General features: G+C 47.6%; 1 protein-coding gene and 1 long non-coding RNA gene across 9 annotated transcripts; one reads left to right on the top strand and one right to left on the bottom strand.

Annotated features, from left to right (window-relative positions):
- The first annotated feature begins 74 nt into the window (after nucleotides 1-74).
- On the top strand, nucleotides 75-12581 carry Afmid (arylformamidase). 8 transcript variants are annotated; one of them, XM_074045027.1, is made up of 11 exons: nucleotides 75-241; nucleotides 1598-1688; nucleotides 8087-8191; nucleotides 8275-8323; nucleotides 9222-9307; nucleotides 9400-9472; nucleotides 9650-9747; nucleotides 9994-10072; nucleotides 10160-10301; nucleotides 10503-10690; nucleotides 11334-12581. In XM_074045027.1, exons 1-11 carry the CDS (start codon nucleotides 182-184, stop codon nucleotides 11341-11343), a joined length of 981 nt encoding a protein of 326 aa, XP_073901128.1. In that variant the 5' UTR covers nucleotides 75-181; the 3' UTR covers nucleotides 11344-12581. The 8 variants fall into 8 exon arrangements, with proteins under 8 accessions (XP_073901128.1, XP_073901127.1, XP_073901125.1 ...); XM_074045026.1 differs by having other exon boundaries at nucleotides 10473-10607; XM_074045024.1 differs by having other exon boundaries at nucleotides 10473-10690.
- A 4541-nt stretch (nucleotides 12582-17122) lies between these two features.
- On the bottom strand, nucleotides 17123-21621 carry LOC141413664 (uncharacterized). Its single transcript, XR_012438409.1, has 2 exons — nucleotides 19277-21621; nucleotides 17123-18076 (listed from the first exon to the last, which is right to left on the bottom strand). It is a non-coding gene; the product is annotated as an uncharacterized lncRNA (long non-coding RNA).
- Nucleotides 21622-21631: the final 10 nt, after the last annotated feature.

Here is a 21631-nt window from a genome sequence, read left to right as displayed (position 1 = left end):
AGGCAGCAGACTTAACCGAAAAATCCTTGGCTTTACGTAGGGCGGGACATTTGAACTTAATTCCTGCTCAGGACCCCGAGGGGGCGGGACCTTGGCGGGTGGGCGTGGTCTGATCGTAGCCCCGCCCCCACGCCCAAGGTTGAAGGCGTGGGGCGCGGGTGCATCTGCCGTGGACTGTAAGATGGACGTTTCCGGTGCCGGTGGCTGGGACGAGGCTCCCTGGAAGAAGCTGTGCGCTGAGGTAGGCGGGTTGCATGGAGGGGCTGGGGCCGCAGGGTTGAGGTTACGACCCTCTTAGGCCACGCCCTCGGGTGCTCACGTGCTAGGCCCCGATGCTTGAGCACAGATCTAGTTTGCTTTTTTTTTTTTTCTTTCTTTGGTGGGACTGGAGTTTGTACTCACCGCTTGCAAAGCAGGCGCTCCACCGCTTGAGCCACACTTGCCGTCCATTTTGCTCTGGTTATTTTGGAGATGGGGGGTCTCCTGAACTAGTTTGCCCCCGCTGGCCTTGAACAATGATCCTCCTGATCTCAGCCTCCCAAGTATCTAGGATTACAGGGGTGAGCTACCAGGCTGGCAGTGGTTCTTTTTCTGGACATAAACAGATACCTCTAAGAATTCGGTGAAAATTATGGATACCTCCTCTCTCTCTCTCTCTGTCTGTCTCTCTCTCTGGCTTGCCTTCAGCATCAGGGGACTCTCAGAAACTGATGGCTACAGTCAAGTGTCCGGGTGGACTCTAAGCATCCCACAAGTAATGACCTGTATGGCTCAATTTTACAGCTCCAGGAGGGAGAAGGAGGCACCTACCTTTGAAGTGGCTCACTTTATTTCACTTACACTTCTCCTCTCTTTCAACCTTGTGAGGACACTAGTATGGCCGTCTTACCAGTGACAGAGTCCAGAGACTAAGCAAGCTTCCCAGGGCGGAACAGCCAGTGCTGGATGAAGGTCCGATATTCGGCCCAGGCTTTTCTGGGAGGCCTCCCTGTCTTCAAGTTTCCCGTGATATGGCTGTGAACCCTGTCTCCAAAGTCTGTTTCCTTCCTACTCTCTGCATTGAATCTGGACGACATGGTCCATTTTCAAAACCCTCTGGCCTCTACCCCAACCTCCTATCTGTACTTCAGCCATCTGGGTGGGCAGCTTCTGCAGATGACCTTTGATTCCCTCCTATTCACCTCTCCTGTGAATTCTGTGTCCTCTGCAATCACAATTGCACCCTTTTGGGTGACTGACTCCAGGCCACTTTGTCCACAGTGGCCACTGCCTGCCTGGTCTCTCGTGGTCTCAGCTGCAGTAGGTGTGGAGCCCAGGAGGTGTTAACTATGCACCTTATGGGACCTCATCTCCCTTTAAGGGTGTCAGCTGGTTAACAGCTTGGCTGCTGCCAGGGTGCCCCTGTGGCACGGCTCTAAGGGCATCTTCGTTGTTTGTCTGAAGCAGCCAGGGGGGAAGTAGTGGGCAGAAGTTGGAAGGGCGTGAAGAAGCTGAGGGCATCTTGAAGAGCCTGTGTCTTGGGTAGAGGCTTCTCAGGGCAGAGAGGAGCACTGGGCCTGGGATGTGCTTCACAGAGCCTGTGCCTGTGTCCCTATAGGAGCTGGAGAAACAGTACACACCCAGCAAATGGACCGTCCGGCTGGGAGCAGAGGAAACCCTGAAGACCTTCTCTCAGATAGGAAGCCAGGGTACTGTGTCATCTCTCTGTGGCCTCCTTGGGCTGCTCTTGGAATGTGGAGGTGGTTCACTATGGGGTTGAGGACCGGGAGAGGAAGGCAAAGCCTCACCTAGGAGTCCCAGGGGGCATTTTCCAAACACCAGGCACCAGCAGACCTCCTGTGCTCAGGGACAGGTGGCCAGGACCCTTTCCTTGCTGGGCAAGGTCTAAGCTTGCCCAACCAACTGTTCCCAGGCCCTGAAGTCCACAAGCCACAGTTGACATGGGGAGAAGGGCGGAGTAAACAAAAAAGGAAAATTCCTACTCACTGAAATGGGCTTGTTGTTAGCTCCTTAAATAACAGATCTTCAGATTTTATTTTTATTAGCCTAAATTAATTGTGCAATGGGGTTTCATAGTGTGTTGTGTAATGTACTTTCATCGAATTCACCCCATACTACTTTTTCTTTACCCTCCCCCTCGTTGTTGCTATTTTATTGTTGTTGTTTTGTCTTTTATTTTGTTTGAGGTTGGTTGTTTTTTTTTTTTTTCCTTCCCTTCGGCCAGTCGGTCGTACTGGAGTTTGAACTCAGGACTATGGTCCCCGCCTACCCCACCCCCGCCCTGTCTGCTTCAGTTTGTTTTTCAGATGATAATCTTGTGTTTTTGTTCAGGCCATGATCCTCCTACCTACACCTTCTGAGAGATGGAATTACAGGTTCAAGCTGCCATGCCCTACTTATATTTTGAGATGAGGTCACAATAACTTTTTCCCCTGGTGGCCTTGAACCATGCTTCTCCAGTCGCTGCTCCCTGAATAGCGGGGAGTAGACGTGTGCACTACAAAGTCCAGCCTTTTGTGTTGAAACAGCGTCTCCTTATGTAGCCCAGGCTGGCCTTGAACTCAAAATCCTTCTTTGACCTTCTAAGTGTCAGGCATGCCTGGGCTACTTATAAAAAGCAAGTAAGCCTTTTATTTCTTTAAGAAAATCAGAGCTTGGGAACCTGCAAGTGAGTGAAGTCTGCACTCTGCCCTAGCCAGGGTGCTGACACTTGGTGAAGCTTTCCCACCCGGCGGGGAGCAGCTCCCAGGAGAAAGTCGGGGTGAGGAGACAGCCAAACTGTCTGCCCTGATAGGAAAACTGAATGCTGGCTAACTGCTTTGTTTTCTTTCTGTTTTTTCTTTTTTTTGTGGTACTGGCCCTTGAACTCAGGGCTTCATGGGTGATCTACCACTTGGGCCACTTCTCCAGCTCTGTTTTGTGTTGGGTATTTTCAAGATAGGACCTCTGGAACTATTTGCCTGGGGCTGGTGTCAAACCAATCCTCCTGATCTCTGCCTCCTAAGTATTGAGGATTACATGTGTGAGCAACCAGCGCTGGGCTCAGGTTGCAGTGTTAGAATCAAACTTACAGGAGATGGAGGAGAAATATCAAGCAGATAATGTTGGGAAATGATGAAAAATAGCTTCCTGCCAGCCTGGAAAACCGCTCTACCAAGGCAGAAGAGGAGGAAAAGGCTTCATTGTTGAGTAAGGACTAACGCATGCTTTGATACAGATGCCATTGCAAATGCAGGCAGGGTCTCATCCTTTGCCAGAGCCTGGTATATGCACCCTATTGTCACCTGTCCTCAAGCAAGAGAACCTGACAGCACCTGTGTCACACTTGTTTATCTAAGTCCATCTGATAATTAGAGTTGCCATGTGTCTTCTGGCAGGAGGTGGGTTTGTAACTTGCAGTGAGGAGCCTGCAGAAGTCAGGGTCCTGGGCTCCCAGGTCCCCAAAAAAGACATTTCAAGGTTGTAAAACTGCTAAGACCTGCATTAGCTTTTTAAGAATGTTTGTGTAGAATACCTGCCTTGCAAGTGGGAGGCCCTGAGTTCAACCCCCAGTACTGCCCCCCAAAAAAGATTACATATTAGCTATAAAATATATTTGCATGTCAGCCTTTTTTTAGTGGTACTGGGGATTGAATTCAAGGCTTCGCACTTGCTAAGCAGACACACTACCACTTGAGCCTCACCCCCAGCATTGCTATCAGCTGTTAAAAAATTCTTGCATATGTCTCAAAGGGGCCGAGAAAAGATTTACTCTAAGAAATAAATGCTGTAAGAAAAAGGAGGAGATAAGCCCTTCCCTTTTGGTATCAGAGAGAAGAAAATGTTTTCCTTGTCTGTGATTTGTATTGCCTGATCACTGTTAGGTTGAAGTCGGGTGTTCTGCTGTAATGAGTAGATGATCCCCTTTGTCCCCCTCAAGTCCTGGTTTCTCTCAGGCGGGACACAGGGGGACAGAGTCTAACTGTGGTGTGGGGATGGGGCCAGTTATCACAAATTACAGGACGCTGGCCATGGGGTAAGGGGCTAGGAACTATTCTTCTTTCAATAGCTTTTTTCTTTGGGTGGGATCCAGCTTACAAAGCAGGCGCTCTATGGCTCGAGCCACACCTCCAATCTGTTTGGCTCTGGTTATTTTGGAGATGGGGTCTGGTGAAGTATTTTGGCCTGGCTGGCCTTGAACCAAAATTTCCCAATCTCAGCCTCTTAAATAGCTAAGATTACAGGCATGAGCCACTGGTGCTCAGCTCAGTTGCTTTTAAATTTGTTTTATTATGACACCTTCAGGAGAAATGCATTTTACAATAAACGACATGCAGTAAGTAGGTATTTGTGCAGCTGAAATGGACAAGAGTCATATGTGGTTCTAGGTTTTTACAGTAGGATTATAGATGTGAGCAACCAGTGCCTGGCTTACGCTTTCTCTTGTCTTTTGTTATTAGCTCCCCCTGCTGCCACCCTCCCCTACAAACAGAATGGGTCCCTTTGACACTTAAGTCACCTGTCTGTGCACAGTTTGGGTCTGGCTATAAGGTAACAATTGTTTTCTAATTACAAAAGGAGTATATTCAAGGGAGGGATGAGGATAGGTAAGGCACCCAAAAAACTGGATAGCATTTGTTGTCCTCAACACAGAGAAACTAAAGCAGATACTTTAAAGTAACCGAGGCCAATAGGAGAAGGGGACCAGGAACTAGAGAAAAGGTTAGATCAAGAAGAATTAACCTAGAAGGTAACACCCACGCACAGGAAATCAATGTGAGTCAATGCCCTGTATAGCTATCCTTATCTCAACCAGCAAAAACCCTTGGTCCTTCCTATTATTGCTTATACTCTCTCTACAACAAAATTAGAGATAAGGGCAGAATAGTTTCTGCCTGGTAGCAAGAGGTAAAGGGCGGTAAGGGGCGGGTAAGGGAGGGGGAAGGGGGGAGAAATGACCCAAACAATGTATGCACATGTGAATAAAATAAAAAATTTTTTAAAAGAGTGTATTTGAAAGCCAGGCATGGTGGCTTACACGCCTGTAATCTCAGCTACTTGAGAGGCAGAGGCAGGAGGAATGCAAGTTTGAGGTCAGCCCAGGGAAAAGTCAATGAGACTTATCTTAGAAACAAAAAACAAGCTGGCAGAGTGGTTCAAGTGGTAGAGTGCATGCCTAGCAAGTGTAAGGCCCTGAGTTCAAACCCCAGTACCGCCAAAAAAAACCCACAAAAAAGCTGGGGGCATAGTTCAAGTAATAGACCACTTGCCATGAATGAGGCTCTGTACTGAAAAAACAAAAATGTTTCCTGAAAAGAAAGATAAAGTCATCAAAATTTCTGCCACCTGTTAAATTTTGCTGTGGTTGCTGGTACTGTCTTCTTATCCTCCTGGGAGAAAGCATTCTATACAATGTGTGGCCCCATTTTTAATATTTACAGCATTAAAAATTCAAGCTCAAAGTCCCAAGTTCAAAGCCCAGTCCCACCAAAAAAAAAAAAAAAATTCTTAGGTGCGGCATGGTGACTCATTTCTGTAATCCCAGCTATTCGGAATGCAGAGATTGGGATGGACGTTCCAGACCAGCCTGGGCAAAAAGTTGTCAAGACCCTATCCCTGACTGGGCACCAGTGTAATCCTAGCTACTCAGGAGGCAGAGATCAGGAGGATCATGGTTCTAAGCCAGCCCAGGCAAATAGTTTTAGAGACCCGATCTGAAAATGCTTAACCCAAAAAGGCAGGCAGAGTGACTCAAGTGGTAGAGCACCTGCCTAGCAAATTGAGGCCTTGAGTTCAACCTCTAGTACCACACACATCCTCAAAAAAAGACACCTTTTCAACCAACAAGCTGGGCATGGTGGTGGGTGTCTGATTTCAGTACCAGGGAAGCATAAATAGGATCAAGGTCCAGACTGGCCTGGGCAAAAAAGTGAGACCCTGTCTGCAAAACAACTAAAGCAAGAAGGGCGGCGTGTGACTCCAGTGGTAGGGCACTTGTCTAGCAGCACAAGGTCCTGAGTTCAAAGTCCAGTACCACCAAGAAATAAAAAATGCTCGCCCAAAGTAATCAAAAGTAAGTACTCGATAAATGTACCTGTGTGTCATAGATGCATTGTTCACGAGAGCCGGAAGTTGGAAACAGCCATATTGTCTGCTAACAGATGGAGGAACGAACTATGAGGGATACATACAATGTGTACATGTCTACACATACAAAGGGATGGAGGGCTGGGGCCGCGGCTCAGTGGTAGAATGCCTGCCTGGCATGTGCAAGGCCGTGGGTTTGATCCCCAGCACCACACACACACACACACACACACACACACACACACACTGGGAACTGAAATAGTAAACTGCTGCAACAGAAGTGTGATGTTGAAAGAAGGTCATATATGTAATATGTGCGTCCACCTCTATGAATCATGCAGAAGAGATAAGCCCACCGAGACCCGAAGCAGACTTCTGGTTGCTGGGGGCAGAGGGAGGGATGAGGAGACACTGCTGAGCAGCTTGGGGTTTCCTTCTGGAGTGAGGAAATGCTCTGGACCAAGTGCCATTGACTCTGCCACTTCAGAATGGTGAGTTTCATGCTAGTAAATTTCACCTAAAAACTTACTTTAAAAAAGTCTTGGTTGGAGGAGTGGCTCAAATGGTAGAGCAGCTGCCTAGTGTAAGGTCTTGAGTTCAAATCCCAGTAGAGCCAAAAATCAAAAGTAAAGGTCTTTTTAGTGGGCATTAAGATATCTTTGGTAAGAATTTACTAATTTTATCCAGGGAAGTTGCCTTACATCTATAATCCCAGCTCCTCAGGAGGCTTTGATTAGGACAGGCGGAGTTTGAAGTCAATCTAGAGCAAAAAGTTATTGAGGCCCCACCTCAGCCAACAAGTCTGGCACTGTGGCACATGCCTGTCATCCCAGCTATGGGGGAGCCACAGGTGGGAGGAGCGAGATCCCGGGAAAAAAGCTTGAGACTCTCTGAAAGATAACCTAAAGCAGAAAGGACTACGGGCATGGCTCAAGTGGTAGTGTGCTAGCTTAGCACTGAAAAAAAGAAAAAGGAGGGCTGGCGGAGTGGCTCAAGTGGTAGAATGCCTGCCTAGTGAGGTGAAGCCCTGAGTTTGAACGCCAGTACCACAAAAAAGCGGGGGGGTGGTAAAAGGTATCAACCTACAGCCTCCCCAACACCCAGGGCTGGAGGGCTGAGTTTCTGAGTTTGCGTGATTGCTGGAGCTCTTCTGTACTGAAAGCTGCACACAAGCTGCATAAATTCCCTTACACGTTCTCCTTCCTGTCTCACCCAAGTCTCAGCCAGCTTCCTGTCACTCTGAGTGCTCCCATTCTGGCACTTAGGTATACAGGCTGAGCATCCCTAGTCCACAAGTCGAAAATCCAAATGCTCCAAAATCTAAACTTTTGATACGAGGGGAAAATTCCACACCCACCTTTATGGGACAGGTGGCAGTGGACACACAGGTGCCAGGGCTGGGGTTGTGGTTCAAGCGGGAGACCGCCTGCCAAGCAAGCATGAAGCCCTGAGTTCAAACCCCCACTACCGCCAAAAAACAAAGACATGCACAACAAAACCGCTTGTGCCCTAGAAATATTGTATAACACTACCTTAAGGCTGTGCGCGTGAGCTGAGTATGAAGCATCTTCGTGTTAGAATGGTCTCCTGCCTGGGATAACTCATCATTATGTATATGCAAATATTCCAGAATCCAAAGTCTGACATACTCCTGGTTCCCAGAATTTTAGACAAAAGATACTCAACCTGTATATTCATCTTACTTCATTATCTATTTAAGTGAGTTTCTGTCTGTTTCTCTAAAAGATTATTTGCCAAATTTTTAAAAAATTTGGTGCTTCCCAGAGCACGTAACAAAGTGTAGGGCATACAGTCAGCATATAATAATGGCGGCAGTGAGAATGGCGCCAGTCAGAACCACAGGTTCATGGCTAGCAGACATCAGGACTTTGGAGTCCTGGTTCGTGGCAGAGGTCACAGCTGAAGCTAATCTTTTAGAGAGAGCTTTCAGCAAAAAGGATTTCTCTGGAGCGGCCACATGAGCTTGTTCAGACAGTGACTTGTCTGTTTTCTAAGGCAGCCACCAGCAAGGCCCGGGCCACCAGGAGGAGCCAGCTGCATGTTCCCTATGGAGATGGCAAAGGGGACAAAATAGACATCTACTTTCCTGATGTGGCTTCTGAAGGTGACCCAAGGTGGGGCTGGCAGTCCTGCAGCACAATCAGCCTAGTACCCAGTCTCAGCCAGCACCCTCTGTTTTTATTACAGCTTGGCCTTTCTTGGTGTTTGTCCATGGAGGATACTGGCAGTATGGAAGGTGAGCCGGGAATGGGGATGAGTGGAGCGAAAGGGAGATTCATGCTCTCTGGTGTTTAGTGTCCCAGAGTTGCTTCAAAAACATCCACAAGCTTGGAGCTTCCAGCAACGAGTACTCGGTCACACTTCCTGAAGCTGGAAGTCAGACATCAAGGTGCCACAGGGCCATGCTGTTCCTGGAGGCTCTCGGGGAGGGTCTTTTCTGCCTCTTCCAGCTCCTGGTGGCCCAGGTGTTCCTCCACCTTCTCGTGGTCCCTGGTGTCTGTTCTCTAGTCTCCCTTTCTTTTTCCTATAAGGGCACCCGTCTTGGATGTAGGGTCTACCCTAATTCAGGAAGATCTTACTTCTAGCTTCTCAATTCTGTCTACAAAGACCTTTCCAAATAAGGTCACATGTACAAGTTGGGGGTTAGGATTTGGACATATCTTTTTTGGGAAACAATTCCGTACACTATACCAACTTGCTTATCAAGGGAACGGCAGTGACCAATGGTCCCAGTTTGCTCAGAACCAAGAAGACATGGGTTTTCAGTGCTAAAAAAAAATAAGGTCCCAAGCAAACTGAGACTGTTGGTCACCCTAAGCTAAGAAGCAGGGTGATCGGTGCTTGGAGGACACTGCTGCTGTAGGACCTTCCTGCAGAGTTGCCTGTCATAGGAGCCTCTGCCCTTCTGACATGTCCGTTTTATTGCTGCAAAGCCTTATACTTCAGTTCTCAAAAACAGTTTGCTAAAAGAGCAGATGGAACTGAGGGAGCCAGGTTAAGGTTAAATAAAGTCCCTGCATTCCCATGCCTAGCATGCAGTGCTACGTGCATGGTGGCACGTGTGTGCCCAGGACTTGGGGAGGAGGTTCTGTGACCAGGCTGCCTCCCACTGTCTCCTCTCTGTCTCTTTTCAGTAAAGATGAATCAGCCTTTATGGTGAACCCACTGACGGCACAGGGCGTGGCTGTGGTTGTAGTGGCTTATGACATTGCTCCCAAAGGTAACAAGAGTAGTCCCTGCAGGTTTGGGGGCCGGTGGATTTCACGGGGAGAGAGCCCCAGTGGACCCTGACCCACTTTGTACTCCGTTCAGGCACCCTGGACCAGATGGTGGACCAGGTGGCCCGCAGCACCGTCTTCGTGCAGAAGCGGTATCCATGCAATGAGTGGGTGTCGCCGTAGGCCTTGTTGGACATGCTGGGTGGGTGGACAGACAGTGGATTTTGGCCCTCTTGGATACAGTCAAGGTCCCCCACTGGCCTGTGGAGCAGCAGGCAAATGTGGGCTCCTGATGCTTTAGGGAATATGAACATAAACCCAGCTCTCTGTCTGACCCATCCCAGGGGAATTTACCTGTGTGGACACTCTGCAGGAGCTCACCTGGCTGCCATGATGCTTCTGACTAACTGGACCAAGCATGGAGTCACGCCCAATCTCAGAGGTTTGTGTGAGATCTGCAGTCTGGCTGGGCAGCCCTCACTCAGCTGAGATTGAGGGTTGACGGTTTGGTCACCTGCTCAAAATCCTAATAGCCATGAGGGATTGACTTGGAAGGGTATTGAGCCTGGGGAACAAAAGACTTTTCTGTCTGTCCCCAACCCTGGTCTTGCTCCTCTGACCTGGAGGATAGCTGGGTCCCAACTTGTTCTACCTGGCCTCTGGCCCCATGCTTTCCTTACTCTGGCAGGCTTTCTCCTGATCAGTGGGATCTATGACCTGGAGCCCATCGTGTCCACCTCAGTGAATGCCCCTCTCCACATGACGCTGTGAGTGGCTTGCCCTCCACCTTCCCTTGCCCACCTGGGGCCTGGCTGCCCTCTCTTCCTAACCCCTGCCTCCCACCCACCCACCAGGGAGGGTGCTCGGAGGAACAGCCCACAGTGGCACCTGGAGGCAGCCCCAGTGAAACCTGCAGATCCAGCCTGCCCCGTGCTGGTGATTGTGGGTCAGCACGACTCCCCGGAATTCCACCGACAGTCCAGGGAGTTCTATCAGGTACTCCCAGCACTTGGCTGATGGCTAGGGGTTGAGGGGTTGAACATATCTTCTCATTATCTTCCTCTTTATTTTGCCTAAACTGACCCCAATACCATCAGTCACTTAGAAACCAAGTGCTGAATGAGTGCCTGCCAGGCATTGTGGGAGTCCTGTCTCCCCTCCCTGCAGCGTCATGCTTCCTCTCACTTCCCTGCCCAGACACTGTGCACACGAGGGTGGAAAGCCTCATTTGAAGAACTGCACGACGTGGATCACTTTGAAATCATTTGGAATCTGACCCAGGAGGATGACGTGCTCAACCAGGTGGAGCCCTGGCCTTTCCCACTAGTGGCAGCCATTCACAGTGGACAGCATGGACCCTTCAGCCCAATTGAATTTGAGGAGGGGTGGGCAGGGGTGCATGGAGAAACCTCCCCATCCAAAAGATTGGGAGCCCTGGGCCGAGGATAGGAATCGAATGCCCTATGGACTTCCTGTACTCCATCTGTTCCCCTGCAGGAGGAGGTTGGTTCTGGCACCAGGCAGGATCTACATGTGACAGGGTGAGGGGGGGAGAAATATTGGCCTGTAAATAGGCATAAAAGCAAACGGTAGCTCCAGGAAGGAGTGGTCAGGAGGATTTGGTTATATGTTTATTTCAACTTTAATGCAGAGGATACCATAAACAAAAGTCAACCATAAACCTGTCATGGTGGTGCACACCTGGAATCCCAGCACTTAGGAGGCTGAGGCAGAAGGATCATAAGTTCAAGGCCAGCCTGGGCTCCATAGCAAGCTCCTATCCCAAAAGACAAAAAAAAAAAAAAAAAGAGGGGTGTGTGTGTGGTATGGGGATGGCCCCCAGGGTCTTCCTCATGCCATACAAGAGCTGTCCACTGGACTACACTCCCAGCCTGTGGCTTTTTTTTTTTTAATTGCACAAAAAACAAACACCCCTAGAACCTAAAACCCTAAGAAAAACCAACCTGTTTCTTTAATGAAGCAGCCACTCCATTTCTGGGTCTTTTGTGTCTTTTCTTCCTACTGCAGATCATTTTGAAAACAATCTTCCAGAAGGACCCCCAGCCCTCATCTACCCCAGAAAGCCTTCAGAGCTGAAGTGACAGTGCTGGTCAGCCCCAGCATGGTCCATTCTTCTCACTGCTGTGACTGCTGGTAACACTCTCATGTCCTCCCTCTATCCAGTCTGGATCAAGCTCCAGGCAAGGTCCACAAGTCAGGGCTGAGAAGCCCTGACTGAGATGCCATCTCTTGGCCACATCTGGCCCCTGTGCCTGCTGACAGGGTATGACCAAAGAGCTTCCTCTAGCTCACCGTTTGTTTTTGTATGACTTGTGAACGTTATCGATATCAAAATGGAACCACTGGGGCTAGGATGTGACTTGGGAGTAGAGAACTTGCCTGGCATGCATGAGGCCCTGGGTTCCATCCCCACCACACACACACACACACACACACACACACTCTCTCTCTCCCTCTCTCTCTCTCTCTCTCTCTGTCTCTCCAAGAAGGAGCCTTCACATCTGTATGCCTGGGTTTCATCCCCACACCACACACACACACACACACACACACACACACACTCTCTGTCTCTCTCTCTCTCTCTCCAAGAAGGAGCCCTCACATCTGTATGCCTGGGTTCCATCCCCAACACACACATACACACACACACACACACACACACACTCTCTCTCTCTCTCTCTCTCTCCAAGAAGGAGCCTTCACATCTGTATGCCTATAAGAACTACTGCAAGGAATTCCTCAGAACTGCAGCATCCCAGATAAAACACTTGCACAAGGACACATGTGGCACAACTGTCTCCACGAGCCTTGATTACAACTCCAACAACAAAACCTGCAACCAATGGTCTTTGTTTCAAAATGGCTCCTGTGGACTGTGTGATTTTTTTTTTTCAGTTTCCCCTGCCCCACCCTCTTCAGACACACCCAGGGTGTGCCATAGCCCACACAGTCTATGTATCCTGGTCGTGGAGTAATCTCGAGAGATGTTGGCTTCTCTGCCATTAATTTCAGTCCAACAGGCTTTTTTAGATGACTGAAACAGACTAAAGAAATGAACATAGCTTCATGAGATGAAAAAAATTATATAAACGTGGTGAACACCTGTAGTCCCAGCTACTCAGGAAGCTGAGGCAGGAGGAGTGCTTGAGCCCAGGAATTTGAGACCAGCCTGGGCAATGTAGCAGGACACTATCTGAAAAAGCAATTATGTGAAACTAACCTCAGTGTTCATAAATAAAATCGTGTTGGAATGTGGCCCTACTTGTTCACTTACCAGTTGTCTGTGGCAGCTTTTGTAAAACACAGCAGAGTGAGTGGGGTGGCTGTGATGGAGACTCCTGGTTCTGTCTGGCCCTACACAGGAGTTTGCTGATCCCTTTGTAAGGCCTTCTCAACGCAGTGTGAGTTCCACCTTTTACCTCAGTCTTCCATCCCCACTGTCCTAAGTTCCCCTGACTTTTGGAGCTGTTCCTGAAAGCCCTGGGATGGTACCCTTGTGGCTAACACCATGACCTTGACAGGGCAGTCCATCCACAAGGAGGACAAGCTTCCTTTGCCCCCTCCATCCTCAGAGTATGCAAGGAGCCAACTATGTCCATCCACTCATGGCATGAACCCTTTCTACCTCCTTCTCCCTGAATATCTAGTAGCTCTAGGATATCCATTCTGGCATTGTCAAAAGGGAAAAAAAAGAAAGAAGGAACCAACCTGAATGGGCTATTCCTCAGTAGGGAATAGGCACAGACAAGCCCATGACTTAGGATGGTCCCCCTTATGAGTTTTTGACTTCACAATGGTGCGAAAGCGTCCCATACATCCATTCTATTTTTCACTTTTGTATGGTATTCAATACATTACACAAGACAGTCAATACTTTGTGATCAAGTAGGTTTTGTGTAGGCTAATTTAGTGTTCTGAGCACGTTTAAGGTAGGCTGGGATGTTTGCAGGTCAGGCGAGTTAGACACATTTCCAGTTTAGGATGCTTTCACTTCACAGTGGGGTTATTGGGACAGAACCCCATCCTGTCAAAGAGAACCTGTATATGGCAGCATTGACCGAGTAGCTACTCAAGGGAGATCTACGTTTACCATGTGGAAAAATCCCCAAGATACCTCATCATATGGGAAAAAAGCAAGATGCTGGAGCATATGATACAGCACGGTGTCATACCACACACTCCCAAGGAGGAGTGTTTATGTCTACACAGGAGTGAATGCACAGGAACGTGTGGGAAGACCCACACCCAGCATTGCCTGCACTCCTCTCTGGGCATAGAACACATGAAGGGGACTGCTTTATCCGGTTCTGTGAACCTTTTACAAGAGTTGAATGAGGCTTATGGTCACTCCACAATTAGGGACATCTGAAATATTCCACATGCTCTCAGGATGTTCGCAAATGGGAATATTACAGGTCTAACTCAAATCCACTCCAGCGTTTTGGAGGAAATGACTCACCAGCCATAGGACTTCATTTAATGTTTGTAACAAATTCCTGTGAGACACCTCACAGCTGCTGGCAGGAAATCCAAGTTGTCACCTTACTGGGGTTGGGAATTTTACTCTCTTAGGCTGTACCTTAAGGAAGGCAACAGGCAGAATCTAACACAGACATACACATACAGACTTATATCATATGCTTGAGTACAGGGATAGAAAAAGGGCTGGGAGGACACACACGTTGACAGTAACAAACCACAGTGAAAGAGTGGGCAATTTAAATTTTCCTTTTATTTAATATACATTTATATAAACTTTATGTAAATTGTTTTTTTCTTTTTTTTAATTGGCAGTACTGGGGTTTGAACTCAGGGCCCCGTGCTTGTTAGGCAGGTGCTCTTACTTGAGCCACTCCACCAGCCCTTGGTTTTGGGTTTCTTGAGACAAGAGTCTCACCATCTAGTCCAGTCTGGCTGGTTTCTGCCTGCTTTAGCCCCCTGAGTACTGAGATTGCAGGCCTGACTCATCACACCAGGCTCAATGTTAAGTTTCTTGATTCTGATGATTGTACTGTGTTATGTAAGAGAGAAATATTAAATATTTAGGGGAGCCAGGCACCAGTGGCTCATGCCTGTAATCCTAGCTACTCAGGAGACAGAGATCAGGAGGTTTAAGTTTGAAAACAGCCCAGAAAAGTAGTTCAGGAGACCCTATCTCCAAAAACCCATCACACACAAAATATGGTCTGGTAGAGTGCCTCAACATGTATGCCCTGAGTTCAAACCCCAGTACTATAAAAAAATTAAAAAGTTAATAAAATAAAATAAAAAGTTACTACATTAAAAAACTGAAAGTCAGCACCCTGGGGAGGCTTGATACCAGGTCTTGAACTCAGGGTTTTCACTCCACCAGCCCTATTTTTGTGATGGGTTTTTTCGAGATAGGGTCTTGCAGAACTATTTGCCCAGGGTGGCTTCCAACTGCGATCCTCCTGATCTCTGCCTCCTGAGTAGCTAGGATTACAGATGTGAGCCACCGACACCCAGTTAGCTCAAGGCCTCTTATCTTTGATCTGAAGCGACTGGATACAAGAGGCACTGTCCCCTATCCCCCACTTCAGATTGGGCAAGAACTTAGACTGCAGGATTTGCCATTGCTGGGCACCCTGCTTTGAAAGCAGAGGGGAGTTGACCTGTGGATGGGCCTCCCACCTTGACCTAGTGTTTCTCTGGCTTTCCTGTTGGCTTGTCACGGTACTGGCCCAGTTCCTGTCCCCTAGATGCAGAAGGTGGCCCTCCTGGAACCCTGGGCCTCATCAGGTTGCAGTGTTGGCCGGATCTCAGCTCCTTTCCCCAGTCCACTGGCCCTTCACACACATTTGGATTTTGTTTTTTTCCAGAGGTGGGGCCCAGTACAACTCTCCTTTCTGACTTGCTTGGCAGGCCAGGTCCTGTCTTGGAGCTCTCTGGATGCCCAGCATTCTAAAACCTGCCCATGATTTGTTCCTAACACTTGACTTCACCTGGACTTCCATCCATCTATATGTCTCCCAACTGCTCAGGATCCCCATTTATTCACCAATACAATAATCTGGTTGGAGCAGGAATAGGCAGACCCCAGTCTATGGAAATAGGTCCCACCACATACGGGGATTTAGGGACTGATAAAGGTGGCATTACAGACCAGTTGTACAACACAGGTTATTGGCTAAACAGTGTGAGGCAAGTGACTAGCCCTCGGAAAGCATAAATCTGACGCCTTTCACTAGCGTACTTTCCAAGGGATCAAAAACATGGGGCTGGCGGAGTGGCTGAAGTGGTAGAGTGATTGCCTAGCAAGTGAGAGGCCCTGAGTTCAGGCCCCAGCACCACAGTGAATACATACATACATACATAAAGGATTTCTCCTGTTTGATGGTACTGGTGTTTGAACTCAGGGCCTCGAGCTTGAGCCATTCCAACAGCCCTGCTTTGTGTTGGGTTTTTTCAAGACAGGGTCTTGTGAGCTAAAGAAACTAAAAACAAGGAGAGAACAGCCTCTCATGAAGGAAGAGAACGAAGTCACATCTGACTGATCATGTGTTTCGTCTCACCAGAGCTCCCTCACTCCCTTCCTGGGCAACCCAGAGGAATATTTTTATCAACTATTTTGTAAATGCAAAGTTCTTTTCCCCAACTCTATCTACTTTTTTTAAAATGTGCCCTGCATAGTTTTTTCTTTCATATCTTTTATTGTGCTGGGTGGGGGTACACTGAGGTATTTATGAAAGTTCTTACAATGTATCAAATATATCATACTTGAATTCTCCCCCTCCTCTGCTCTCCTTTATCCTCCCTCCAAATGCAAGTCTTTTAGTAGCTCTAGAAACATTTTTAAAAGGAGGGAATCCCACCTTATCCCTCTTTCTTTTTTTTTTTACAGTACTGTGGTTTGAACTTAGGGCCTTCACCTTGAGCCACTCCACTAGCCCTTTTTTGTGATGGGTTTTTTTCAAGATAGGGTCTCATATTTGCCCAGCCTGGCTTCAAACCACAATCCTCCTGATCTCTGCCTCCTGAGTAGCTAGGATTACAGGTGTGAGCCACAGTGCCCGGCTTCATCCCACTTTTTAAGTGTAAATGATTTTTTAAGAACTGAAATCACTCTCTAGTTGTTTATTTCTTGGTACAACCAGAAAATAGTGGGATATTGAACTGTGGAGGCTTTGGATGTCTGGGGTGTCACGTAACTTTCCATACGTGGGGGCTCATCTTATATCCTAAACACAAAGCATACTAAATGGCAATTGGGGTCACAGCTGTGCATTTAATGTCTTAAATATTTTCCCGTGTTCTTTTCTTCCTTTTCCTTTTTTTGCAGTACTGGGGTTTGAACTCAGGGCCTACACCTTGAGCCACTCCACCAGCCCTTTTTTGTGATGGGTTTTTTTGAGATAGGGCCTCACAAACTATTTGCCTGGGCTGGCTTCAAACCTCAATCCTCCTGATCTCTGCCTCCCGAGTAGCTGGGGTTACAGGTGTGAGCCACCAGCCTGTGTTGTGTTCTAGTAGAACTGTTTCCTAAAGAAAACCACTCCTTGATCTTTGCTGTCAGACCTGCGTGTGCTCTGTAACATTAGTCCACTTTCCCTAATTTGTTAACGTGCTGTGAAAGATGGAAGACTTGAGTGTGTGGCATATGTGACACAAAATTGTGAGTCAGTGGAAGTGAAGGAGCAGGCAGTCAGCATTTGAAAATACGTGATGTCCTCAAGGAAGATGTGCCTCAGAATGTCACTTTAAAAAAGCAAAATCATACATGACTTCAGACTTTTGGTACTTGTGTGAAAAATTGTGTACAAATGGAAATGTCTGTGTGCTGATCCTCAACACAATAAAACCTCAATTGTGAAAAAAAAAAAAAAAAGAAATCACTGATCTTGAGAAGAGGTAATCCACGCCCACTTCCTTTTTGACAGTACTGGTTTGAACTCATGGCCTTGCACTTGCCAGACAGGTCAGTCTTCCTTTGAAATAGACACAAATTGAAACAAGCAAGCTGTTTTGTGCTCTCAGTTCCACAAAGATCAAAATACTTGATGTTACACATTGTCATAGGTAAACAAGAACTCCCAGGACATCACACAAACTGGTCTTGACCTTGCTGTACCAACAGTGACTGACGGACACCACCAATGAGACCTTCCTCCTCCCCCAACCTGTTGGCTCTCTTTGTTAATCTCTGTGTGCTCTTTCCCTCCCAGCCATGTTTTGTTATTAGGAGTTATGAAACCTGATGGCTGAGCAGCCTGGACTGCTGATGTTGACAAAACTGCATGTGACATACAGCAACATCCTGCAGCACCCCGTGGCCTGGTGGCATAACAGCCCTGATCTGACCATCCAAGCCCAAGAACTCTCCTGCCTTATGTGTGGGAGGAGTTGATGACGCATAGCCCACTCTCTGGAAGTTGATGACACATAAAGCCAGTTTTCCAGGACTGACCACCCCCATGTCCACAGACCCCAATAAAAGCTCAAGGTCTTGGGACCCCCAGCGCAGCACACCACGCTGTCTTGAGTCTTCCCGCCCTCCCGTCTGGAGAGCGTTTTTGCTTTGCTCTTGCTTTGCGTAGATAAACCCGCTCCTGCTTGTGTCTCCTGTGTTTGTCCTTGAATTGTTTCTCCAGTGAGACTGAGAACTCTTTGGCCCCTGGACTGAGAGACTGGAATCTGGTGACAGTTTCACAGAATTGCTCACAATTTTCTTGGGAATTGAGCTGAGCAATAAATCCAGGCTACCAGCTTCTTATCGGATGAATGACTGTTACCTACAGAAATGAGCAAAACAGAATTTGCTAACAGCTAAACTGTACATTAGTAAATGTCTTGCTAAACTGATATAAACCCCAAGGGTTTCTTAGCTACTAATTTTTTTTTCCTTTTCTGTAGCTACTAAATTTTGACATTAAAAATATCTGACCTGAGCCAAGGGGCTGTCATCCCAGCACTCAGGAAGCTGAGGCAGGAGGAGCACAGCAAGTTGAGGTCAGCCTAGACTACATACTGAAACCCTATCTCAAGAAAAGGTGGTAAAATGGTAGGTAGCATGCTTGCTTAGCAAACAAGGCCCTAGGTTCAATCTATAGTATTGCCAACAAAAAAACAAACAAAAACACACTGGGGCTAGAGGTGTGGCTCAAAAGCCCTGAGTTCAAACCCAGCCCCACCAAAGCCTATCAACAACAAAATGGATATAACCAAAGCTGATCTATGAATTAAGTATTTGTCACAGAATCTTATGGGGGAGGGAGTGGAGTTTAGTGAGGACAGAGTTGCAGTTGGGGAAAATCAAAATTTTTTGGAGATGATGGTAGTGATGGATGTTGCTTACACAACAACATGAATGTACCTAGTGTCTTTGAACTGTGCACTTGATGTCTAAAATGCTTTAAAATATTACATATATTTTACCATATATTATTCTGCTTACATCTGTAGGCTAAAAAGAATGATTAAGAAAAAATAGATGGGGTGGAGAGGAGAGAAGGTAGCCCAAACAATGTATACACATGTGAGTAAATGTAAAAACGATAAAAAAAATTCACCTATTCCCCACCAAAAAAAAAAAAAAAAAGGATTAAGATTATGAATGAGAAAAAAAAAAAAAGAAGGAAAAATATAGGGGTTGGTGGTGGAGTGGCTCAAGTGGTGAGAGCTCCTGTTTGGCAAGCATGAGGCCCTGAGTTCAAACCTAAGTACTGCCAAAAAAAAAAAAAGCAAAGTACTTCTGCTTAATTATACCACTTTAGTCATCATAGCAACAGAAAAAAACTAAAGCCCAAAATATTGAGGTTTTACTGCATGTTATATACAATGTATACAAACTTTATAATATACATCTTATCAATGTTACATATGTCACCATTGTATATATAAGAACAGTACAATGATTTTTAAAGGGAAAAGGGATCTAAGCAGCTGAATTTTCAGTGAAATAAAAATTTAAATGGAAAAACACTGGAACTTACCTGAGAAAGGGTGGGTAGCCTGGGAATGGAAGAGGGGCCTTGCCATGAGCTCCTCTCCCTGTCCTGGAGCTTGACTCGGGTGTGTTCCCTGAAAACTCCCTCTGTTCTCAGTGCATGTAACACACACACACACACACACACACACACACACACACGTGTGCATACACAAGCTGGGGACCAAGCAGTCCCATGGCTAGGATGGTCTTTCTCGAAAGAGAAAGGCAGAACAGAGATTTAATTTAGGAATCCAGAACAGGTATCACAATGTGCATCATTTGGTACTGGCAGGGTGGGTGTCCTCAGCAGAGGGACGGGATGCCTGAGCAAAGGGGAGAATGTTCTGGTGCAGAGCAGGCCAAGGAGGATGGCTGGGGTCTGGGGGAAGATTGGGGCCAAGTGTCACCACTCTGGCTTGTTACATGGAGTCTTCACTTACATGAGGTAAGTGGAGCCTCATGACCTGGGAGTGGGGGTTTGTTGTGAGTGATCTATGTCAGGAACATAGACATGCTTGTATCAGAATTTATTGGATAACAATAAATTCATGAGCTACGTCATTTTTTGTTGGCAAAAAAGCTCACTAAGCACTACTGAGTTCACTTGAAAGCCATGGGCCATTGGCCAATCTTAATTACCAATATTAACTCTCAGATCACACATTACAGAGGCTGCAGATTTCAGAGGACTGTGCTGGAGGCACAGGCCAGAGCTCACAGGTGCAAGGAAAAGTCTGTGTAGGGGACCATATAAGTTTTATGAACCTCAGGTGCAGAACTGTTCAGGTCCCAGAGTTGTCAAATGCCAGTCTGGATGGCAGGCAATTTTGAGTGTCAGTTTAAAGTATCACAGGCAGGAGAAACTGTGCTGGAGCCTGGGGACAAAGGCAGAGGTCCCTCACTTTGGCAATATTCCTGGATGAGGTTCATGACAAGTGACCTGGTGACACATCAGTGTGCCTGCTATGTCTCAGTCTTGGGGTGCTCCTCCTTTTATACTCCCAGGTGAGGCTTGATCAGCTTGCATGTCTGGTGTTTCTGATATGATTTGATTTATTTACAGATGTAATTGCTTATTGGCACGAATACCTTACTTATCAGCTTGTGCCTCGTGGCGTGCTGGCAGGTGGTAGTTGTTCACCTGTATAACCAAGATGTAGAATCATTTTGTTTTGGCACTTAGACTCAAAATGGAGTAGCTTAGGTCAAACTGCTGCTTTATAAAATGGAGTAAGTGAAGGCTGGGCACAGCCTAAGGCTGCTGTTCTATACAACCCAGAGCAACCCAGAGCAGGTTCAGCCCTTTCTCCTTAAGCAGCCTTCAAATATGGTATTTGGGAAGCAAGAGGTCCAAGTGCAAGTCGCTACTTGTGATATTGGCCAGGCAACTTGGGTTAGGACCCCGAGAACACACAACAGATGCTCTATCAAAATGTTCTCATACCTGAACATAACAGCACTTCCCCCAGTCCCTTAAAAAGTCCCCTGTTCAGTTTCCTGGCCCCTCCTATGAGAGTCCTACACTTGCCCCCATCCCAGAGGTTCACAGGTATGGGGCCAGCCTGGGGTAGATATAGCCCAAACCAAGATGCTAGGGCAACCCTGCAACATGACACTGTATGCCCAGTCTGCTCCCTGTGTGTGGCTCCTTAGAAGCCACAGCAGCCACAGGTGGCCTGGTGGGAACAGAGCCTCGCAAGGGAGTCAGGAGGCAGCATCTGCAGCATGCTACATCAGCAGTTAGACCCAGGGAGCCATAGTTCTGCTCTCCGCATGGCATCCCCGTCTACATGTGTGCCTGCTCCCATGAGCTTGCCTTTTCTACAGTCCAGGCTTGATGGTCTTGAGTCGTCTACTAACATGGCAGTCACTTTCCAGTCCCGCCTCCCTGAGCCGACACTCAGTCTACCTGAGGAATGCAGTAGGCAGTGTCTCCATAGGGTCCTCCCCTGCCAGTCACTGCCTCCATTCGGGGTGGGTTCTTATGTTTCCATACTTAGGAGGCGTTTCAGGAAGCCGATCTCGGCCGGGGGCGCTGCAAACGTAACTAGCTGACATCTTTTCCCCCTCGTGGCTGGGGGCCTCTGGCTGCTGTGCTCCTCCTGCAAACCCCAGCCTGGTGCAGGGAAAGACAACCGGCACCCTGCGGCTGCAGAGAGGGAAGCCCACAGAACAAATGGAGTTTGCAGGCCGAAAGGGCTTAACACACACGTGCCGGACCGCTCCTTGAACCTTCTGCCCCTCTTCGCGCCCAGTCTGAGACTGAGACAGGACAGTAGGACACAGCTCCCAGCATGCCTCACTTCGCTACTCCCAGAAGGCCAAGCGTGTCGGTTCGGGGGTGGGACGTTCCCAGCAT

The sequence above is a fragment of the Castor canadensis genome, chromosome 11, assembly GCF_047511655.1.
Source record: "Castor canadensis chromosome 11, mCasCan1.hap1v2, whole genome shotgun sequence".
NCBI classification, from domain to species: Eukaryota; Metazoa; Chordata; class Mammalia; order Rodentia; family Castoridae; genus Castor; species Castor canadensis.
The sequence above is the reverse complement of the archived record's forward strand: the minus strand, read 5'-3'. Positions and strand labels throughout refer to the sequence as shown.

Excerpts from the sequence above, each read along its gene's own strand:
- Afmid (XM_074045024.1), top strand. The coding sequence starts at position 182 with ATGGACGTTTCCGGTGCCGGTGGCTGGGACGAGGCTCCCTGGAAGAAG. Across the intron at positions 242-1,597 it reads GGAAGAAGCTGTGCGCTGAG|GAGCTGGAGAAACAGTACAC; the intron begins GTAGGCGGGTTG and ends GTGTCCCTATAG. Across the intron at positions 10,073-10,159 it reads GCCCCTCTCCACATGACGCT|GGAGGGTGCTCGGAGGAACA; the intron begins GTGAGTGGCTTG and ends CCCACCCACCAG.